General features: G+C 35.4%; 1 protein-coding gene and 2 long non-coding RNA genes across 10 annotated transcripts; 1 reads left to right on the top strand and 2 right to left on the bottom strand.

Moving 5' to 3' along the window:
• Nucleotides 1–629: 629 nt before the first annotated feature.
• Nucleotides 630–6,650, bottom strand: LOC113732797 (uncharacterized). Of its 8 annotated transcripts, none has more exons than XM_072080832.1 (6): nucleotides 6,245–6,635; nucleotides 5,571–6,160; nucleotides 5,408–5,491; nucleotides 4,001–4,430; nucleotides 936–3,919; nucleotides 630–840 (listed from the first exon to the last, which is right to left on the bottom strand). In XM_072080832.1, exons 5-6 carry the CDS (start codon nucleotides 1,532–1,534, stop codon nucleotides 834–836), a joined length of 606 nt encoding a protein of 201 aa, XP_071936933.1. In that variant the 5' UTR covers nucleotides 1,535–3,919; nucleotides 4,001–4,430; nucleotides 5,408–5,491; nucleotides 5,571–6,160; nucleotides 6,245–6,635; the 3' UTR covers nucleotides 630–833. The 8 variants fall into 8 exon arrangements, with proteins under 8 accessions (XP_071936933.1, XP_071936929.1, XP_071936928.1 ...); XM_072080828.1 differs by having other exon boundaries at nucleotides 4,001–4,537; nucleotides 5,571–6,157; nucleotides 6,245–6,616; XM_072080827.1 differs by having other exon boundaries at nucleotides 4,001–4,537; nucleotides 6,245–6,616.
• Nucleotides 6,651–13,829: 7,179 nt separating this feature from the next.
• LOC113729631 (uncharacterized) lies at nucleotides 13,830–14,462 on the bottom strand. Its single transcript, XR_011841297.1, has 3 exons — nucleotides 14,320–14,462; nucleotides 14,092–14,176; nucleotides 13,830–13,904 (listed from the first exon to the last, which is right to left on the bottom strand). It is a non-coding gene; the product is annotated as an uncharacterized lncRNA (long non-coding RNA).
• Nucleotides 14,463–20,780: 6,318 nt separating this feature from the next.
• LOC140037047 (uncharacterized) lies at nucleotides 20,781–22,890 on the top strand. The gene is made up of 3 exons (XR_011840921.1): nucleotides 20,781–20,895; nucleotides 21,656–22,468; nucleotides 22,576–22,890. It is a non-coding gene; the product is annotated as an uncharacterized lncRNA (long non-coding RNA).
• Nucleotides 22,891–23,449: the final 559 nt, after the last annotated feature.

Raw genomic sequence — 23,449 nt, forward strand, 5'->3', positions numbered from 1 at the left:
CGGTTAATCAATTGGGCATTGGTTTAAAATTGTAAAGAGAATGATTAAATAATTCAAATGTGGGACTCATATTTAATCACAATATCAGATGGTGTATTATTGGGTTGTATGTGAGCATCCATTTTAGTGGCATTCTTGGCTTGTTGGATGAATTTTATGATGAAAGCAATTAAAAGGTCTCTTCTCTTGTAAAGTGACCCGCTCATCCATCAATCATACTCAAAACCCCTATTGAACTATATACATACATATATATATATATATACATACATATATATATATATATATATATAGAGTCTAGGCAGTTTGGAGTTAATGATCAATTATTATCCCTTGTTCCCTTTTCCTCGTCTTAGTACTAGATCAACCTGAACCGTCTCAATTCCTATCCACAGCCTTTTCCTTCCGTCCATTTCAATAAATCCATTAATGAGTGTGCATAACTGGAAAGATTGCGAGTCCAATTCTTTCCTTGTTACCTTTTTTTTTTGGTTCCTCTCTTTATTTTTTTTTAAAAAAATGAAATAAGGGAAAAAAAAAAGTTCAGTGCCATCAATCCCATAACAAGCAGGCTTGAGAACGAAAAAGATCCACTTAAATATAAATAGGATACAATTTAAGAGGGGAAAACTCAAACATGGTACTAGTCTTTAAAGGATCCAAGGATCTCCTCCAACGACAGCATGGTCTCTGTTTGCCCTGTTTTACATGTACTTGTCCAATGCATACAAAACATACATACTAAAAAACTGAAAATGAAAAGACAATGTGGAAAACAGATGGGCAGAGATGTTAAATCGCATGCATCAGAGGATCACACTGCAGTTGTCCCGTTAAACCCTGTTTCAGATGTATATACCTCTATGTTAAGTTGTTAACAAGCATTATAGAACCAAGATAGAGCGACAGATTCCAGAAAGAAAGAGAAAATTCACCAGTCAGGCAGAGAACGATTGGCAAGGATTATTATTATGGTGAACCCAATGAAGAAGAGGGCGGCGGACATCTGCTTGAATGGGGGATCGAGGTTCATCCAGATGGCCAAGAGAAGCGCAACAGCGCAGAAGAAAATTGCAACGTGCTCCATGACAAGAGATGCTTTGTGGTAATGGCGACGCATGTAAACAGATACCAACAAAGCTAAGAAGGCCAGCTCAAAAGCCATGCAGAACCAAGGAAAGGTTGAAGCTACAGGGAGAGTTGCACGAGTTTGGAGAGCTTGCAAGATGACGCTAATGGCCGCGAAACAAGCTCCAATAACCAGCAACCCCCACTGCATGTTCATCACGTTATCAATCTGGGCTCGATCATGATGACTATCATCGGGTTGCTGCTGCTCCACCAGACGCGCGGGCTGCGGGTCCTCTGTTTCAGATACTGCACCACCAGGCTCAACCTGGGCGGTGGGCAACTCTGGTGGAATTGGCCTTGCACCCCTCCATAAAGGGAGCTGCTTGGCCAGGTCGATCGTGGTATTGACAGCAAGCCTGAATTTTCCCCACATTCCTGAGAATCCCTTGGTTTGGTCTTTCATGGAGGAATTGAGAATCCCTTGGTTTGGTCTTTCATGGGGGAATTGAGAAGCCCTTGTTGAATAGAACAAGTAAAATGGCAGACCCCAGATAGAATGATGTGGAACTGTCCAATGCAATGTCTTGACCAATGTTTTGAAACTCGGACCGTTAATTAAACCGATGAAGTGATCGGGTCGAGATTCAATCGATCGGACGGATTCAACCTTGGTTCGATAATTATATGTAGACACACACACATACGCACACACATTTGTCCACAGAGTAAGATTATCCCATGGACTAATTTAAGACATCACTTGATAAAAACTTAAATATTTTTAAATACAAATAAATTTTTAAAATTGTAAATTCAAACAAATAAATTCATCCCAATTGTACCTCCTAAGAAAAAATCTTAAATCCTACACAAACCACAACCATATTCTGAAATTAAACAAAATGCATTGGTCCTGACCACCATGGTGCACGGTTGTCCTTCAGGTCCTAGAAGAAGTGAAAAGATAGAAAACGCCCAATTTAGAATTTTCAATATCCAGCAATGACTTGCAAAAGTTTAACCTGATTTTATCAATAGTATGTCCCAAACTTAAGAGTGTGCAAGACGTACTATAGAACCAATTATTCCCCCGGTAAATGTAAACATTACGTGTACTCATTCTTTTATTTATTTATTTATTTTTTGAATAAGTACGTTGTAATCCTATGGATAAAGGTTTTATCTTTGGAACCAGTTCCATCATTATTTTTTAATGCTGATTCCCATCATATCCACTAAACTAAATGTCTCTCTTCTTTTTAAACAATTTTTACTTACCAGCTTGGAGAAAATGGATTCAACATGGATAGTCCCAAAATTTTCAGCTACGCGGAAAAACATTAGCAGTATGGGAGATTGATAAATCTTGCTCAAACGTGTTAACTACTTGCCTATGCCCAAAAACCCAAACATGATTAGGATCGCAACAGAGAAGTGTTCCATGACCATAAGAAGAATACAGTCGAGTAAGGGTCCTCTATTCGTGTATAAAACTAGTTCATCTTTATTTTGCATCATGATTCGTGAGTGTAGTTGTTATATTATCTTCTTGTCAGGAATGGGAAATGTAAATTAGAGAAATACACATACCTCTATTAAATGGAGAATGAACATAGCGAATTGTGTGGAAAATGGCATTTAGGAATATCAATATGATCAAGCAGCTTTTGGTGTTTAATTTTACAGTTTATTATATCCCTCTTTACCCTGTATTCCAAAATTCCCTCTTTCAAAACTAGTTGCACAACCAAATATCTAATTATCCTTTTTACTTGGAGAAAAAAAAAACCTCAATTCAATCTCGGCCGGTAGCCTCTGTCAGAATTGAACTGCAATTATGTGATTATATGCTAGAAGAATGTAGAATTGAATGCAATTCTAGTATCCAATTCTGACAGGGGACAAACAGAAGCCAGATACACACACATGCATTTGGCAGCTGAACTGTTGACTGCATAAAGAAAACAATAACAAGGAGAAAATGAATAAATGATTCGAGCAAAGCTAAAAGCCTTCTCTATTGCATTCAGACTGCTGAAATCTTGATCCAGTTGAGGAAATGGGCTTTGATTTGAAATTCTCTGTTGGGGAATTTTGCAGATTTCGCCATTGGCAGTATTGTTGAGTGATAGGATTCTAATGAATACGAACTGGGCTGGCCGAACATTTTAGTCCCAATAGATCTGAATTCCACTCTTTTTGTTTTTTTAAAGAAACTCACACTCAAGTTTGCTGTTCTTTGTAAGATCAGTTCCCTCAGTCTCGAGTTTTCCTATTTATTCTGAAGAAATGCTATTTAGGAAATAAGCTTTCAAAAATTTTCCTATTTGTTCTTTCTATTTCTCTCCTTTTAATTTCACATGTAAACCTTTTGTGTTCCATGTACTGCAATCATCAGGGCAAAAATGATCAGGTCTCTATTTATGGACAGTACAATCCTTCTTCGCTCTTCTTAAGGGAAAAAAAAAATTGTAGGGCCACAAACCCAATAATAGGCTTGAGAACAGAAAGAATCACATGTATATATAAATAGAAGTCACTTCATAGCACAAACTCCACAATTAAAGGAAAAGTATAAACATAGTGATCATAAAACATCATTTCATTGCAGATGAATTATAGTACTAATCATCAAACAAATTACACGATCAACATATTTCCAACAACAACAACAACAACACAATCGTCTCTCTTTGCTCTGTTTATTGTAGAATGCATATACAACAACGCTTCCCAGAAAAACTGAGAATTTTGAAAGCTAAAGGGCATAGTGAAAAGCATAATCTTAACTCGGTCGGACAATTCGCGAGTCATTAAAGCGGGAAAACGATCGGGACCATGTTAAGCCCTGTGTCAAAGGTTTGTATACATTAACCAAACATAACCAAAAATAAAATACAGTGAAAAATTCCAGAAAGAAAGAAATTACCTGAAACTAATATAACGACTGGCAAGGATTATTATGAGAAAAGCAATGAGAATGAGCTTGCTGGATAACGGCTTCAGTGGGGGATGGAGGAGAGGCATCGAGATGGCCAGTATAAAGGCAACAGCGGCAAAGAGGACTCCAAGGTGCTGAATGAGACGAGAAGCATTAGGGTAAGGGCGTTGTAGGTAACTAGATACTAAAACAGCCAAAAAGGCCAGCTCCAGTGCTAGGTAGAACCAATGAAAGATTGCAGGGAGAGGACCAGGAATTTGGGCAGCTTGCAGGGAAGTGCTAATGGCGACAAAAGAAACTCCAATCACCAGGAATACCCACTGCACGTTCATCATGTTACCCTTGGGGACTCAATCAGCACAATCAACGCCTTGTTTTGGCAGACTACTAAACAAGGTCCAGTTTCCAACTATCAATCCTGTAAATACCCAGGTGATATTTTGTGCCTATCTTGGAAGGTAATGCTGTGCTATTGTATAAATCCAAATTCGGCTTTTATCTTAGGACCATGTCCACACGCTACTACTGCTATCAACCAAAATGATGTGTTAATATTTGACACGTTGAGTCTAACATTTTAAAATTGTTTCATGAACAATAACAACAACAACAACAACAATAATAATAATTTTGTGTTGTTCATTACAGCAATGTGTACAATGAGTTAAGATCCTTTTCCTTACATTTCTCTCTATTGTTCCTTCTATTTATATCTAATATTTTATAACTCTATAAGATCATTTCACTGTGTTATTATTTTTCTTTTAATCTCTAGATCAACTTAATAAAAATAATATTCTTTCAGAATACTTTGACATTCAATTTACACGAAACGTTTAAATGGTGAAAATGACCAATTGCATTGCCTCTCACAGCAGATTAGTCGAGCTGTTCAGACAATTCTAAACACTTTTAATCTAAACTGATTTGTCTCCTCATCCTTCAAGAATTTTATAGCCAAACCACATGGTTCAATCCATTGAACAATCAGATCCCATAGGCATAAACCTGCTCCAGATCCACTCCTACCTTTCTCAGAAACCAAAGACTACAAAAAAGATGTATCTTCTAATTATGCTGACTCAACTGCTAATGCAGACAGGTGACTTCTTCCCACTGAGAATTTCAGTCTGGCCTACTGCCATATGCTTGTATGTACTTTATCTTAAATTTTCATGCAATCAGAAAGAGATCCAAAGCTCTCATTATTGGTGTCCATTGGCTAATTATTTGTGGCGCAGAATCTAATCTAAGCTCATTTTAATAAGAAAAGGCAACACATGAGATGAGATATTTTCAGCATGACATCAATATCTATGGAATTTACATGTGCAGTTACAGCAGCTGTAATGTTTATACAGCATACCAGTGTTGAAACAGGTTCTCACGTATTACCTGTTTGGGAAAAACTAACAATTAGATGGTGATTTTGGAGGGCTGGCTGGTTCTGCATGTAGATCACATAGTATTCCCAAGCCCCTGAGTATCATCAGAAAAACCTATCAAACTCAGAATTTACCTTTTAATATGTTTCAATAACAGGACATTCTATACAGACCAACAATCAAGGAAGTTCTCATATAGGACTGGGCATGGCATAAGTCAGAGTTCCCTTTGAAGTTACGTCAAGTAGTATGCCTGGCAGATTTTGGTTAGCAGGCACACATATTGGACATTACCCCGAGACCTTGGAGGAGAAATGACGGTCAATTAACTGAAACATTAAGCTCATGACTACATAATCACAGGATACTCTTCTCCGTATGCTATATGCAGGGTTCGCCGTGTCACCTAAGTCCGAGATGACTCGGGCGAGACATAACCAGAACAATGCTTGCTGGTACAATACCGATCCCCGAATCAATGATTTACCAGTTTCAAATTTGCATTCTCTCAGCTGATATTGACTGAGTTATCTCAGCGATACAAGAAATCGCTGAAACTGGCGGATTCACAAAGAGTCGACTCTCGGGAATCAAAGAAAGGAGACAACAAATTCAGAATACAGTTCAACACCCACCAATTCAGATGAAACAAACCGTATCCAAAGCAAATTGAGAGGCTATACAAGCATCTTCTGAGAAGTTATTCCAACGGCCAACAAAAATTACTTTCAATCACATCTCCACTGTCCTAATCTCTTTTCTTCTTTTTTTTTTTCAAAAAAAAAATTCCCTTCAGAAAACTATAGAGTTGAAACAAAACAAGCAAATTGTAAGGCTATAAACTCACCAAAGTCAATCCCATCTCCTTTTTTCCTCAGCAGTAGCCAACAAAAATTGGTTTCAATCGCATCTCCACGGTCCTGCCTTTGCCTCTGTTTTCGGGAAAAAAAAAAACAGATCCCGTGATTAATAGGGAGTGAGAGGAATAGTATAGATTACTGAGTACTGCCTCCTGCTTTCTGCCTTTGTTCCTCTGTTTTTCGCGGAAATCAGGTGTTGGTCGGTGGAAAGGGAAAGGTGGAACTGGCAGTAGTCTCCACGACAGGACTTGGAGAAGCTTCGTGGGTCGGCGGCCGATGTCAGTATGACGTTGAAAGTGTTAAGCGGCCTTGAGAGAGATAAATTTGGGCCTCTTTGTCACCTTCAAGTGCTGTTGAGTGTAGTGGGTTTTTAAAGATATCAATTCGACAGTTTGCACATCCAAATTCTATGGGCTTTCAACGAATCAATTCAGCTTTTGAATGTGTTTCTTTCCAACAGTACTTTGGTTCGGCCTAATCCTCAGAAGTACATATTGGCTATTTCAGAAAAGATTTGTTAATTTGTTTGTATGAATTTCTTTATTTATTTGTAATTGCTAATGATTTTAGTTCTAATTTACGATTTTTTCTAGATTTAGAATAGAGTATATTAGTCATGTGATTTGCAAATTTATTTTACATATTCTTAACAATATAAGTAGTTGTATTAGATTGATAATTATTTGTTGTATGTATAATGTTAGTAGTTTTTATCTAAGTTTTAATTTAGAAAGTATATTACAATTATTTGGATAAGTTAATGTTCCAAAATTGTTATTCATTTCTTTCACATATTTCTGTTACTCAAGTTAAAATGAATTTTAGGAATATAATTGAAAATAAGCAAAAAAGAAAATTAACTGTTGAATTTTAGGTATAATAGCAAAACACTACTACTTCTTTCGTGTATTGGGATTCTTACTGTGTTATATAAGATATGATGGTTTTAATCTTATACTTAAGTTTTAATGTCAATAAAATAGGAATGGAATGTATACTTGATGCAAAAATCATTTACTATCAATGCTACAGGTCTATGGTTATAGCAGCATTACTTTATTTAAATAATTAGTGACTATATATGATAGTGTAGGTATTCAACAAATCTAATTTGATGATTGTGCTTGCTATGGTATTTTCCTATTTTTAGTAATTTTTTAAAATTTTTTGGAAACTCTTATATGTTATCATGTGTGTATCATCCGATTTTTAGCCACGACAGCTGCAGCTGTGACTCGGCGAACCATGGCTATATTTTCTTTTGGCATGACCAAATTTAACTTTTTCAGTTATGACTGTAGCACATTTATATTTTTAGTAACGTGAATAATCGTTCTAAATACGAAATAGCACATTCGATGAAATTACTTTGACATATTCACTCAAAAAACACTTGGTTAATAAAAGTGTTAAGAAGACATACTGTATATTTGTAATGAATCAGACTCGTATGAAAATTGAAATAACACTAAAATAGAGCATTAATTAGTATTTTTTTTTTCTTCAAGAAAGGGCCATTCTGCTTTGTTTCTAGTGTTATCACAGGATTGCATTGGCACTCAAATGCTATTCAGCAATATGTCTTGAAGCTCTACGTAAAAGGAGACATGAAATACCCAGAAAAAGCTATGCCCTGTAGTTCCATACCTTAACTACCCCATCCGAAGCTCTCGGTTACGATTCCCAGATTTGAACTATAGTAATGGAGGAAAACAGTTAAGTGGCGTGGCGTGGCGTGGCGTTACATTTACCTCCATTAAAGGCAAAATCAGCATAGGAAAATGCACTTCATGTGAAACAAGGCAAATACGTGTATTCAGGGATAGCAAACATCTACATTTGGCAGCTGATGGAGAATGGACTTGGATTATTTTTAACTGCAACCGATATCAGCGTGAAAGATGCGGACAGGTTCATCGTCAAGGCCGCCGTGTGCCTCTTCCTCAATGATGGGCTGCTCCTCAGTCTCAGTTGCTGCCAGATGCTGCTGTTTTCGACCTTGACAGTGTGAGATTGTGGGTAAGTGCTATGGAGTCAAATAGAATTGCTCAAGGTAATATGTTACAACCGCATTAAGCACAATATTACGTTGGGTAAATGATAACTATGCAAAATTTAAATTTGAAATTTAATTTTTGCACACATGTCATGAATCTAACGATGATAGTGTATACACGGTCAATGTAGGAAAGATTTACTCTTAAACAAATGCATCGTAAGTTATAAAACACTGGGCACATCTAACGGAATATAAGTTAAACCCTAAAATCTTTTTTCCTTTTTAAAATTTTTTTTTTGAACGGCTACCCATTGCACAGAAAAAAAAATTGAATCTTTCCCAATCATACAAGAAAAATAATCATACCAATATTTACTACTTTTTCTTAAAAGGTCTTTTTTTTAAACCAATATTTACTACTTGATTAGTAATTGGTTAAAAAAAAGGAAGTAAAAAAGATAAACTTGATAGAGCTGTCTTAAACAATTTAAGAAGCACGTGGATAGATAATTTGAGGGCTGGCTCCCCGATTTGCTCAATCTACTACTACATGACAAATGGTCAAAGCAAGCTACTTAAACATTCCAAGTAATTCATCGAAAGTGCATTTTCTATGATTATTAGTATTTACTAGGACTCCATAGGGGTAGGCAAAATTATCCGTTGAAAACATGTGATGTCCGATCCGATCCATATTATTTGATTGGATCAAAAGAGAGTATTTGACCTAGTAAAAAAAGAGTCGAATATCATCTCATATGCGAGGCGGGTTAGAGTTACAGGATTAAGAACTCATAAGATACCTGAACTGTGCCACATATAAATATCACATACTACAAAATAATATTTTTAGAGTTAACTATATAATTTCATTGAGCAAATTACTGTCCAAATATGGACTATTTGTTTACAAGATTCAGAGGTTATCATCTTATGTTTTTTCAGGAAAGAGTTTGATTGATGTAGAATATACATGAAAAAAAAGACTACTAATTATTTCAATTTTCATCGATTCCGAATTCTTTAAATGTTTACCCTTTTTGTATTCTCTTTGCATGTTTTTTTTTTGGTATGGGGCTTCTTTTTGGATAAAATCTGTGTCGAATCTTAGATGATGTAAAATACAAAATTAGATTAGTATAAATTAGTTTTTATTAAAAAAATAAAATAATGAGCGAGATGGAATGAGTATCCGTTAATCCGATCATCTTTTAATCTTTTAATGGGTACCCGATGATATGCACAGTTGTTAAGTGTCACAAAATAACTGATCAACAAAGTGCGGTTTGAGTCAGTTAAGTGCTGTATAGGACAGGTACACAATTCGTGCCTATCCCTAGGACTCAAGCACTTAGCAGTTAGCAGACATCGTTCATTGCGATAGCCATCATGAAATGGGCTTTATAATTATGGTTATTAGTAAGTTTGGTACGGTATGTCCTCCAAAGTGGGCGTTATAATTATAAGTTTGGTATCTCCTCCAAAGTGGGCTACATATAAACATAGGATTGAAAGAAACCGCCTCCTAAATCTATTCCCCAGGACCTATAGAAGTCCAACACGTGCACTTAGTTGAGAATTGGATCAACTGTGGGTGAACACTAAAGATGTAATCGAATCAAATCGAACTCGAGTATTGTCATACTCGAGCTCGACTCGACTTGTAAGAAAGATATTCGAACTCGATCTCGAGCGAGCAGCATTACTGGAATTCGAGCTTGAGCTCGATACATTGCTTATAGAACTCGAACTCAACTCGCATGGGCTCGAGTCAATGTTAGTCTTATAGAGCTCGAGTTATAAAGATTTGGAAATTTCATTTTTCTTGACAAATTTTAAGCTAAAAGACATTATTGTCCTTCAAAAAAATTTCATACAACCTAAAGCATTTCATAAATTCAACCATTCTGATGGGCACAAGGGTAATTTCATAATAATATATTAAAAAATTAAAATTTAAAAACTCAATAAGGCTTGACGAGCCTTCGAGTCTTGCTACTGGATACTCGAACTCGACTCGTTTGGCTCTATCGAGCTCCTCGAACTCGATCAACGTGAATTCGAGTCGAGTTTTTGATCAATTGCTCGCAAGCAGTTCGGTTCGATTATAACCCTAGTGAACACCACCCTTTCTTTTTTTTTTTTTTTTCTTTTTTTTTCTTTTCTTTTTAATTATTTTTTTTAAATCTTTGTGTGTATTTGCTCAATAAAAAAGGATAGAGAGAATAAAAAACACCAAACAATAAATAAATAAATAAATAAAGGTTTCGTCATCTCTAGCTCTGTAGCTTCCTCTTCCATTTTATCATTTTGTGCCAATTGCCAACTACCTTCTAGCCCTTTAGTCTGCCTCTTACGTTTTTTTGCCTTGGTTAAGAAAAAGGCTCTCCACTCATGACAGCGAAAAAGGAAATACAGGGGAAAAAAAAAGAATTTACTCTGTAGTCTTAATTCCCAAAAAAGAATGAAAAATTTCTTAAAAAACAGTGAATGAATATTTTTAAATGAAATTGGTATCCACGAATACAGTAAAAGAAGACTCAAATATTAGATTAGTATGGCTCTCTCCTTTTTTTTTTTTTTCTCACCCAGGTGTTTTAATTTTCGTAGGACCATGATATTCCAGTTCTGCCCAATATTTGCAGCAATTCTAAGAAAAGATGCAATTGGGCATTTCGCAGCACAGCGCGCTTCGGAAATAGCTGCAGAGGTTGAAAGCGAGACGGCCGCAATGCAGCGTGCTCAATCTGTGAAGGTATATCTAGAATTGCATTTGAACTTAATGTGATATTTGCGCAGATAATTCTAACAAAGACGCATCAGGAATCCTGGAGTATTGCCTCAGCAGCACTAGCAAAGACTGCAGGAATTAACGCCATTTCTTGGTGCTGATTCATGAAACCTGCTCCTCCAGATCCACTCGTTCAACATTTCTTTTTCAGATCCTAAAGACCATACAAAAGATGTATCTTCTAGTCATGCTGTCTCAACTGCTAAGGAGATGGGTAAGTCTGGCCTTGCTACAATATGGATGCATGAACTTTTTCTTGAATAAACTCTCAAGTGGACGTTTTGACCCAATAGGAAAAAAAAAAGTATATCCTACTTTTGGTCACTTATGTTTCAATATTAACAAATCCGATTCCTTAATTATCTTTAATAAACAGGAGTTACAGAGGAAGAGCTGCAGACTAAGATCATATAATATTGAAATAAAAAGGATTAGAGGAGTCTATACACACACACATAAGATAAACAACTTATACTTTCATACTTTAGCCTTGAGACTTGTAAAATTATCCTCGATTGTCCATCCTACTTCAGGTACCAAATAAATACAAATTCGTCCTGTTCTATAATTCTTATTGGACATAATTGCAATTCCAATTCTGACAGAGAGTCTTAACAGAGATTAGAGTGATGGTTCTTTATTTTATATTTTTTATTTCCGAAGAAGGGAAAGGGGAGGGCCTTGTATCATTGAGCTTCTAATACACAAACCACGCATAGCATAGTATGGATTGATATTGCTTTTTTCCTTTTCAAAGATTAACGAATTATATAAAAGATAGAACACAAATAATGAAAACGAAAAGGGCAGGAAGTTTGATCATGGTCTTTATGGCCTTTAGCCTGCATTTAAAAAAAAAAAAAAAGCACATGTGTTGCACTTTATGATAAAGTTTAGCATAGACTTGTATTTATTCAGTTAATATGAATTGATAAAATTGACAGACTAATTTTTGAGAACCAAAACATGTTTTGATTTCTAGCAAAGAAAAAATAAAGTCTCATGAATAATGCCCAAGATGAGATCCTTTGATCGAAAATTTTCCTATATAATAAGTATAATACAGTTGTATAGAAGTGAAATACAACATTCAGCCTAGCCATTTTTATACATGCACATTGTTGTCCACACAAAATTTTAATTACCGGCGAATGTCATAGAATATGTCAGTCCAAGTAATGAGAAATCAAGCTAAAGTGCCATATCATATCATGTGGTAGTCGCAAAAGATGAATTAATGGCATCTGTGTTAAGAAAAAGTCAAACAAAAAACCAACAAAATCTAATTTTTTTTCCTTCTTGTTTGTTTGTTTGTGGGCACGTTGTTTGATTGAGATTGAAATGCATCACTCTGGGTTTAACAATAGAATTAATTGAACCTAGATTTACTTGTTGTCTTCTTATCCTTTGCTGACCTCTTCCTTATAGTAGCCATAGCTTCGAGTCAAATTTTAATAGACTCTAAATTCTCAACAAAACAAGAGAAACCAAAAACATCGAAGATAAAAAAGAAAACCACAAGTCTTTCAGTTCCATAATTCTTTAACAAAATGTAGGAAATAAAATAGAAAAAATGAACTATTAAAATTTTACCTAGAAGCTGTGGCTACAACCAGGAAGAGGTCGGCGTAAGGTAAGAAGGATTAGAAGATAACAGTTAAATCTAAGGCGAAACCTTTATTGTTGTATTCTGAAGTTGCACTATTCTCGAGAACAAGTGTTACATTTCAATCTCAATCAACAAAAACACAGAAAAAAAAAAAAGTACTCACAGACAAGAGAGAGGGAGACGGAGAGAGAGATTCTGTGTTGTGTTTGACTCTTTCTTAATATAATTCCCATCAATCAATTCATCTTTTGCGATTATCTGTTTTGTGTTCCTTTTTGTGATTCACTAAACCCGCATCAGCTTTATAACTAAAAACTGAAAAGACCTATTCATTCCTAGTTCCATTTTTTTTTTTCCTTTTTATACTATATCTATCTTTGGCTTTCCCTTTTTGGATGCAATGATAATAAATTCATGGACTAGTTATATCCATATATAACACCTTGACCCCTCTTTTTCTTTTAAAGACATTCTACAAAAACATATCATAACCGCTTACCTTTGAGAATACCCCATGAAATACAACTGAGCTCATGAACTGCCAGTTAAAAAGTTAAAATAAAAGCAGAAACTTAACAAGCAAACAAACCACTAGGAATATGGATTTACTATGTCTCAGGGCATCAAAAGTTTGGCAACGATGATGAGTAGAGTGCCATGGTGATCTCCAGAAATGGGGTCGAAAAGTTCATTGAGATGGCCAGCATGAATGCCGTGCCGTGGCCACCAAGAAAATGGCAGCATGGTGCATCACAAGAGATGCCAGCTGGTTAGGTGGTCGGATGTATATAGTCACAATCATGGAGAGAAAGGACAGCTCGAGAGCCATGCAAAACCAATGAAAAGCTATCGGAAGTGGTTTTGAAGTTTGGAGAGCTTGCAGATCAGCCCAAGCAGCAGTAAAACAAACTCCTGTCACCAACAATAATAGTTTCATGCTCATCATGTTACAATCAGCAGTGCTAGGGGCTCGATGTCGTCTCCCGCCCCCTGGTCTTGGGGTTGGCTCATCAGTGGAATGTGTTGCTTTAGTCTGGTCTACTCGGATGCTCAGAAATTCAGGCGGGGACCGGGACTGCTCTGGACTGTCTGGCCACCAGGTACAGGGTCTAAAGAAATGGATGTCTTCAGCACGATTGGATGTCTTCAGCACGATTGATGGCATGGATGAAGGGGAAGTCATTCCTCTGTTCCATGATCAGCAAAAGCAAGTTCGCATGCCAGAGCTAGATGATCACTTCCCCATCTCTGCAAAATGGAATTATGCTTAATGCGACAGAAAACTGCAATTCTGTCAACCTTGGGTTGATGAATGTGCGTAGGTTTACCAGAGAAGATAGACCGACATGCATTGATGATTAAACTTCTAGTGCAGAACAAGCCACAACATGTTTTGTCAAGTCCAAAAATAGCCTGCAAGTAAAATTAAAGATACCTTGCTTGGGAGTCCACCTGTTTCCTTCAATTTGTTGATGGCCAATGTTTCAAGAACTTTGACAGGAAGAAGCTCGCCTGTATGCCTGCATCAGCTCATGTCGTCTGACAACATATTTTACACTGCAAAAAATGCTTCGGAAAAGATGCCGAACAGGGGGAGGAGGAGAAGGAAAGTAAAAAGTCCAGAAAGCAAACAATAATGTCCTTTCACAGGAAATAAGAGTACCATATATAATCAACAGTTCCCATGAATTTGGAGTGGTATGATGTTGCCAAGGGTTCTCCGATGTTATTCCTGCTTCTAGTGCTTCCCTGCATAAATTCAGACAAAGAAGTATTACAAGAGAAGAATTTCTCGGACATCTCATGTAACACAATAAGGTGGCAATTTTCTAATAAAGTTACATCTTTAATAAAAAAAAAAAAAAAAAAAAAAAAAAAAAAAAAAAGATGGCATGGATGAAGGAATTCATGGATTTTTTCCGGATGCTCATCACCATAGTTGTGAAGGACAAATCAAGGTACGTAAAAGTATTATTTTGGTAATAAGGTTGAGAAAGTGCAGAATTGAAAAGGGCCGACAGAATGAGAAATTGAGGATTTTCGGACAAGGTAGAGAAGGTATTATTTTGGTAATAATTAAGGTTGAGAGTGAGAGAGAAATTGAAGATGTTCTGAGAAGGTTGAGATTGTGGATGTAATTTGTTCCACATTGGTTGCAGAAAATCAGTCACAATCTGGTCGTGATATGTATATTTTCATTGCTAACATTTTTAAAAAATTCAAGAAAAATTATTAAAAAAAGAAAATATTGTAACGATTGCAATAATAAAATTAAAATTGCAAAATATCGAGATTAATAAAGCCAATCCCTAATTCTATAAAAGAAGTTAAAGATGTTATTAAAAAAAAAATGGCTGTTATAATCACTAGCATCAAAAGACCACAAATATGCATTCTTCTTAGCCTAATGAATCACCTGAGATTTATAGTAGTAGATGTTGCCTCAAAATCTCTTGGGCGTGAATTTGTTATTTTCTATGGATGGGCTTCTTTTGGGCTGGTTGTGCAGTAGACTAATGCATTCAATTGTCACACTCTTCCTCTTTCTCTCTCTCTTTTTTTTTTTTTTCAAGGCAGAAAATCAATCCTATTCGTTCTTTTGTTTAGACTTTTCTTCCTCTTGCTCTCCATTCTTTCTGCTTCTTCTCCTTCAAAATCCCTCTATAATGAACCCATGAAATAGCTTCTAAAATCTCCATTGATCTTCCAAAGATCACACCCTCAATTTACTTTCATCAAAAATCCTGAATGGTTGAAGTAAAATGATTTTAATGAAAGCAACTATCTACTCCTCTGATTTTGGTAAACCTTAGCCCTCAAATTTGCTTCTTTGTTGTTTTATATCGATTAGTTGTTGATTATTTTGGTTTCAACTGGTTGTTGAAGATTTTGTGGGAAAAAGTTGGAAATTTTCGAACTCTTGAGTTGACTTAGCGAGTTTCAATGATTTTCTATTTTTCAGAGTCAACTCAACTGGATCAATTTGAGTTCTCGGAGTCGTGGCACTTTACCAATGATTTGGGTTGAAATCACCCTTTCTCCTTTTAATTTTTTAAAATCCCATTCTTCCCCTACTAAGAAATAAAAAGAAAATCTAACTAAGACAAAAATTTTCCTTCTAAACTATTTCACTATCCATACATTTCATGCCTTTAGAAACTTTGTAATTAAATTTACTAGTAGTCCACCTAATTAAAAGACAAATATTTGTATCATGTTTGCATGCAAAATACGTGCAATTTTAATATATATTTAACTAAATTATATATTAATTTAGGACTAACTCCGTTTTGCACTTCTAAACTTATATCACTTTCTCACTTTACACCATGAACTTTAATTTTGGACACTTTACACCGTAAACTCTAAATTTTAGACACTTTATACCCTAAACTTTCAAATTTGTCCTATTTAAGTTCAATTCATGATTATGTTTGAAAAATTAGCGAGATAAAGGGTGATAAAAATTAATGACAATGTACAATTTTGTTCTAACTGGGATTCTTTAGCTTTTTTGACCATTTTTAGCACATTATCATTGATTTATATAGTCTCAATTATTAATATTATTAGCAAAATTAAACGAGATAAAAGATGGTGTAAATTAATGACAATGTATTTTTTTATTTTTGCTATGATATTTTGGTATCTTGTGATTACTTTTGGCATATTATTATTGATTTGTTGTGTTCTTTATATTGGTAATTTTGCAAAAGTTAACATTGATTGAATTTAAATAGAACAAACTTGAGAGTTTAAGGCACGAAGTGTTCGAAATTGAAGTTTAGGATGTAAAATGAAAAATTAATATAAATTTGGGGTGCAATGTGGAGTTTTTCCATTTATCTACTTACAACAACACAGCAAATATCTTACTTTATGATTTTTAGTTAGTAATATAATAATTAAAAAATAAACTATGGCTCTGTTTGGATAAATGGTTTTTTCAAAAACTAAGTTTTTCCAACAAAATCTTCCCCAATTACCATGGCTGCACCGTCCCACTACCACTCCTTCCCTCCTTCCACATTCCTTGTCTCCTCTACAACTGCACCCTCTCCTTCTTTTCCCTCATTTTTTCCCCATCATCAGCTTTTCTCCCTCGACCAGATCTAGTTACGACTAGATTTGGTCCAGATGGCAATAAGATATGATCATATCTTGATTAGTCATGATGAGGTTTGGTCGTGGGTAATTTATGAGAGTTTTTAACCTAATTTATTGAGTATTAATGGTTATTTGATAGCTAATAAGTAAGCTTTCAGATTAGGAATTCGATATCATTAAGATAGTTTCCATTCGGTCTACAATGTCCAATATTTTTCTGCACACCTAAAGCCAATGTGCTTCTTTCCAAATCACTTTGGAATAGCTAATTTCTCCAAATATTGATGAAAAGAAAAAAGAAAAATCATGTCTCTAACAGTGGACCTTTCTCTTTGGATACCCGCTGTGCTTACGAAGCACGATGTAAGCATGGCGGGCCAATTTTTTTTTTTTTTTTTCAATGAAATTTGACACCTTCATGTCCACTGCAATTTAATTTTTTAAAACAAAATCTGTTTGGACACGGAGGTCTGGACCCAAAGACACATTAAAGGTCCAGTGCTAACTACCAGTATGGTCTACTTATGTGGTAATAGTTGGTTGCCATGGAACTGAAATTGGTAATGCTTTAGCATTGAGGCAGGAGGCATTATGTAGTGCAGTGTAGTCTCTTGCTCCAATGCCTGCATATTTATCTTTTTATATGTTTCTCGTCGCGATTTACTGCTCTTCCAGTCTTCCTCAATGTTAGGCACGGAGACCCCTTTTGCTTTCAGTTTTCACTTTTCTCTCATCAATTGGTCTCACCTATTATTTTTGTCAAGTATGTTTCATGGTGTCTGATAAATATATTTAGATACTACATCCCTTGACAAGTATCCAAAATCAAATGCTTTGGGCGGTTGAGGCCAAAGTGCTATGCCCCCTTGCTCTTTTTCAAAATTTCAGTGTTTGTTTTTGCAATGAATCGCTCTGAAGTTGCAATTGGTTTTGCAGAATATGCTTGCACACTGCAAGTCGATGAGAAGAGCGATATGTATAGCTACGACGTGGTATTGATGAAAATCTTGACTGGAAAAAGATCGGTGGATGCAGAATTTGGTGATGGCAATAGTATTGTAGGTTGGGTGGGATCCAAGATTAAGAGTAAAAATGGTTTTCTTGATAAACAAGAATGCTGGTGCATCATGTGCCTCCGTGAGGGAGGAAATGATGATAGTGCTAAGAATTGCATTAATCTGCACCAGTCGAAATCCGGCTGGCCGTCCAACTGTAAGAGATGCAGTATCAATGCTGCAAGAGGCCAAGCCAACGAGGAAACTACCCCGAGCCGGAGGTGGTGTAACTGGAAGCGGCAGCGAAATGGGCACCGCTTTTTTGGGACAAAAGCCAGCGCCTATAATTGAGTGTTAATTGCATTGGGATTTTAGTTTTTTTTTTTTTAATTGGGGGAATTGGTATTGGAAAGTAAAAAGATTCTGAAGTATAAATTGTTTATAGGATTGCTCTTCTTTTCTGAAGTATAAACATTTCACAGGAAAATTCTGTTCTGATTTGATATGGCTAGTTGTTGCATCCGTTGTAAAGCAAACCACTTTTGATGCAAGCTTAAAACAAAGTCAGATGGTCTATGAGGCTTAAGATATTGATTGCGGCACCAATCTAATTGACTCTAGCAATTTTTTCTGTCAAATTTTTTAAAATAGACCAAATTATATTTATTATACGAAAGGAAAAAGGTATGAATGACAAAATTGCACAGTTGATCTTTGAATGCTAACCATTCTGTTGTGAATATAAGCACATGTACAGTGCAATTAAAAATGTTTTCCTATCTTGTTAATAACATGAGAAACGAAAATACATAATGAAAATGAAATTGCATGCATCAGAGTTTTGAGTTCGAAGACGGGAGTTCAATTACTCTAAAATTATTAATTTGGTTTGCACTATTTGTAAATTTAATATGATAAGATCGTTCGTTCACTATATAGAATTCACATGGTTATCCTTTAAATACATCCTCTAGTTTTTCTAAAAAGAAATCTTGTATTTATATTCAAGCGAAAGGAATTTCATAATTTCATCTTATAAATGTATCTTAAATTAGAAGCATATATCCTTTTGCTAATATATTTAAGAATACTAATCACCACTTTAAAAAATGAAAAATCATGTAAAGCAATTTTTCTTTTGCATATTACTATTATTTGATAGTATGATTTATGAAAATACTGGATCACGTGCAAAGCACATGGTATATTACCGTTTAAAAATTAAACACTCAAGTCAAATAACTAAATAAGCATGCTATGGCGTCAATAAGATTGAGACCTGCAACTAGACATAAGCATGTGACCATAGGCGAGAGGTCAAACCCAACACTATTGAGCCTAATCAATTCAACTCACAATGTCAAAGCTAAATTCGACTTACAATAAAATCCAACCCCAGATGATACTAGATCACGTTTGCCTCTCCACTGCTGTCAATATCTAGATCAGAATTCAGGATATCTATATAATCACCCATCATGTCCACGATATACAGGCGAACGGTTGGTATAGTGGCCTTACGTATTATCTGCATGATAACATCTAAACTCTGCATTGGCTAGTCAGGCTCGACAAACTGGTTGCTCATGGTACTTTCATCCATCAGATCTCTAGACGATCTCCAAGAAAGATCCTTGATATCACATGGGAGGGTCCTTAGATACTGCACATTATTGTTGGCATAGTTAAACGAATCGTTGTGATAATTGATTTTTCCTATTTGAAATTTGGAAGTTTTTGGTTTAGTAAGCTCTAGTAATTTAGTTGTTTAGAGTATGGAGTAACTAATTGATTGTTTTTTGTTGTTAGAGAAAAAAAAGCATGAGAAGTTGAAATGAGTTATTGTAAAGATAGTTTTAGCTAATTTTTATGTCAGTCTCGACAAAAGAGTTGAATGTATACTTTATTTCTGTGATTAATAATAGATTCATCTTCTCTCACATATTTATATATATGTTAAGTATTTTCCATGAAGACCCAACTACTTAATTGGTTGGGACGTTAGCTCTTTTTTTTTTTGGCTGGGTAGATTTGACTTCAGTTACTACCACGGGTCTAGGTAGGCATCCGGGATCATAGGTCACTCACAGAGATACTTATAGATCGCTCACCAATACAATTCTCACATCGACAGCGGGATTCGAATACATGACCTTTTATGATCCATTCTTACCAACTAAGTCAACTTGTGTTGGCGTTGGGGCATTAATTGGGTTATCATAAGATACCTAGTTCAACTCTAAAACCTTTGCCTCTTTCCCTTTCTCCTTATAAGTTGTGGCGTCCCCCTTGAACCAACAAAAAGTCCTCCGTGCATTTTATGTGCCAACTATCCAAAATTCTGAATTGAACATTTAATATTCTATTTATTGTCTTCTGAATAAGTTTTGGTTTCATAATCCTTAAATGGATAAGAGGCAACCAACATGACATATAATGTCACCCACATGACCATATATCTGTTATCTTGCTATCATAGATATTCTTGCTTGAATAAAACAATAGCATAAATGTAAGAAGGTGTTTCCACTCAAGATTGTATTTATTTGAGTAAAATATAGAAGCTCCTTGTGGTTTCACCAAAAGTCAATCAGCCACCCTTTGGTTCAAAATGCCCGCATAACTTTCTTGTACTTTTAAATGTTGGAATAATGCTATAATGTGGTCTACATGACCACATAAATGTAATACTATCTCACATAAGGTGAATGGATTCGTTCAAGGTATTATGACCAAAGTCATGTACTTACTTAATGAAACACAAGATTCAATGACCAAAGTCATGAATCTAGCTAAAGTGATAAATGAACTTATCCTACCATTCATGGAATCTCACATAAATAAATGTACATACTATTAAGGCTATGTATATACATTCTTGAAACAAGTGATTCTTGATAAGATTTATCTTATCCAGAAGAAAGAATGAATGAGCCTTATTAATGATTAATGATGGGAAGGGTCACTTATGCATCTATAAATAGGCTCTTGGTCCCTCTCTCCACTTGACAAGTTTGAAAAATGATTATCCCATCATTGCAACAAACATAAGAGAGAGTAGAAGAGGGAAGATCAAGAGCTATAGCAATTGAGGGTCAGGTTCTTGACACAAGTAGAGACACACTCAATAGCACAAGGTACGTTTAAATGTTCCTTGGCTCATGATTTATAGGTCATGGCTAAAGATCCTACTTTTTTAATGTTTTTCTAACATGTGGTATCAGAGCAAGGTTGAAATCATGACTTATAAATCATATCATGTCTTCTATTACCTTATGCATTTCTATTATGGATGATATGTACTACTATGGTTCTCGTTATCTTAGAAATGTGTAATGTTAATCTAGATATATGGAAAGCTTGATATACCATTACATTTTGCTTATGTAATATGTCACAAGGTTTAAGGATATAATAGAAGCAAGAAGTTTGTTTCTAGTGTATCTCATATTATGTTATATGAGAAATTTTATGAATAGTATGGTTTGATACGAGAAATGTCCATATGCATGTAGTTTGGACAATTTAATATAGCCATATAGACCATGAGTGAAACGACCCTTTTATTATAATAGTTAATAAGGTTAATCCCTTTATGATTATAGAGTTAAAATAACCCAAAGGTGTTTTATATTCTATATTCATGAAAGAGTTGTTATACAACCCAAAGGTGTATAACGTCTCTGTTTTGGGATATTAAGAGAATTACTGCAACTCATTTTAGAATGGATCGCTAGCATGTCTTGTATCTATCCAAAGATAGGACAAGGTGATGCAATTGATTACTTACTAGAGTAAATCGCTAGTATATCCTATTCTGTCCAAATATAGAATAAGATGATGCAATTGATTACTCTACTTATGGTATATCTCGTGACATGTTTTACAAAATTTCAGCTATCACTCCAACAGCACTTCCAGGAGTAATATCTAACATTCCGGAATTGAAAGGGTCTAACTATTCTGATTGGCATGAACAAGTGCTTATTTCCTTGGGATGCCTAGATTTGGATCTGTGTCTCCGGATTGATGAACCTGCCCAACCTACTCCTGGAAGTTCGGAAGCTGAAAAGGCTCTTTATGAGAATTGGGAGCGTTCTAACCGTTTAAGTCTCATGATCATCAAAAGCAAGATTGCAAAACATATACGGAAGTCAATTCCAGAATCAACGAGGGCACGTGAGTTTCTGGCTTCAGTTGGGCAACAATTTTCAGCAACTGATAAAGCCTTGGCTGGAACGCTTATGGCAACCTTGACTACTAAAAGGTATGATGGGGTAAGTGGTGTACGTGAACACATTATGGAAATGAACAATTTGGCTGAACAACTTAAGACTATGGACATGACTATTTCCGAGTCCTTTTTGGTGCAATTTATTCTCAATTCTCTTCCTCCTCAATTTGGTCCATTTAAGATTACCTAAAACACTCAAAAAGATAAGTAGACCATGAATGAACTTATCTCTATGTGTGTACAAGAGGAGGAGAGATTAAAGTGAGAAGGATTGCAAACGGTCCATTTGGTATCACGAGGTCATTCTGGAAAAAGACCAAGAAAAAATAAAAAGAAGAGTCGGCAGACACCAAATAACACCGATCAAGAAGGAGCATCTGACCATGATCGGTTTGTCTTTAGATGCTATTTTTGTAAAAAGAAGGGACATAAGCAGAAGGATTGCACTAAACGTAAGGCTTGGTTTCAAAAGAAAGGTAACCTCCTTTCATTTATGTATTTTGAAACCAATTTAATCGATGTTCCTTCTAATATGTGGTGGCTTGACTCTGGTGCAACTATTCATGTTTCAAATAATATGCAGGGATTCCTTACAACCCGCCAACCAATGATAACCGAAAGGACAATTCTGATGGGAAACAAAATGGGAGTAAAAGTTGAAGTCGTTGGAACCTATCGTCTTAATCTTAGTTCTGGAAATTTACTAGATCTTGCCAATACTTTTTATGTACCCTTCTTTTCTAGAAACTTACTCTCCTTATCTCGTCTTGATTTGGAAGGCTATGTTTTTCATTTTGAGAATAATTCCTTTACCTTTTCTAAGACTGGTAGTTTCATTAGGAATGGCAATTTATGTGATGGATTGTATAAAGTAAACCTTAATCCTACTTTTTCCGAATCTCTTCTTTCCCTGCATATAAATGCTAATGTCTGCACCAAACGTAGTCGTGATAATGAAACTTCATCTATGTTGTGGCATAAACGCTTGGGCCATATCTCTAAAGAAAGGTTTGAGCGGCTTGTAAAGGATGGAGTTTTACCAACTCTTGATTTTACAAATTTTGGTACTTATATAGATTGCATTAAAGGAAAGCAAACTAAGGGGACCAAGAAAGGTGCTACGAGAAATTCAGGACTACTTGAAGTAATACATACAGATATCTGTGGACCATTTTCTCCTTGTATAAGTGGAGAAACATATTTCATCACTTTTATTGATGATTTCTCAAGGTATGATTATATCTATCTTATTAAAGAAAAATCTGATAGTTTGAGTATGTTTAAAGTATTGAAGGTAGAAGTTGAAAACCAATTAGATAGAAAAATTAGAGTTGTGAGATCTGATAGAGGTGGTGAATATTATGAAAAATATAATGAAAATGGTCAGAATCTTGGACCATTTGCTAGGTTCCTTCAAGAAAATGAAATTATAGCTCAATATACAATGCCAAGAATGC

The sequence above is a fragment of the Coffea arabica genome, chromosome 2e (genome assembly GCF_036785885.1).
Source record: "Coffea arabica cultivar ET-39 chromosome 2e, Coffea Arabica ET-39 HiFi, whole genome shotgun sequence".
Taxonomy (NCBI): Eukaryota; Viridiplantae; Streptophyta; class Magnoliopsida; order Gentianales; family Rubiaceae; genus Coffea; species Coffea arabica.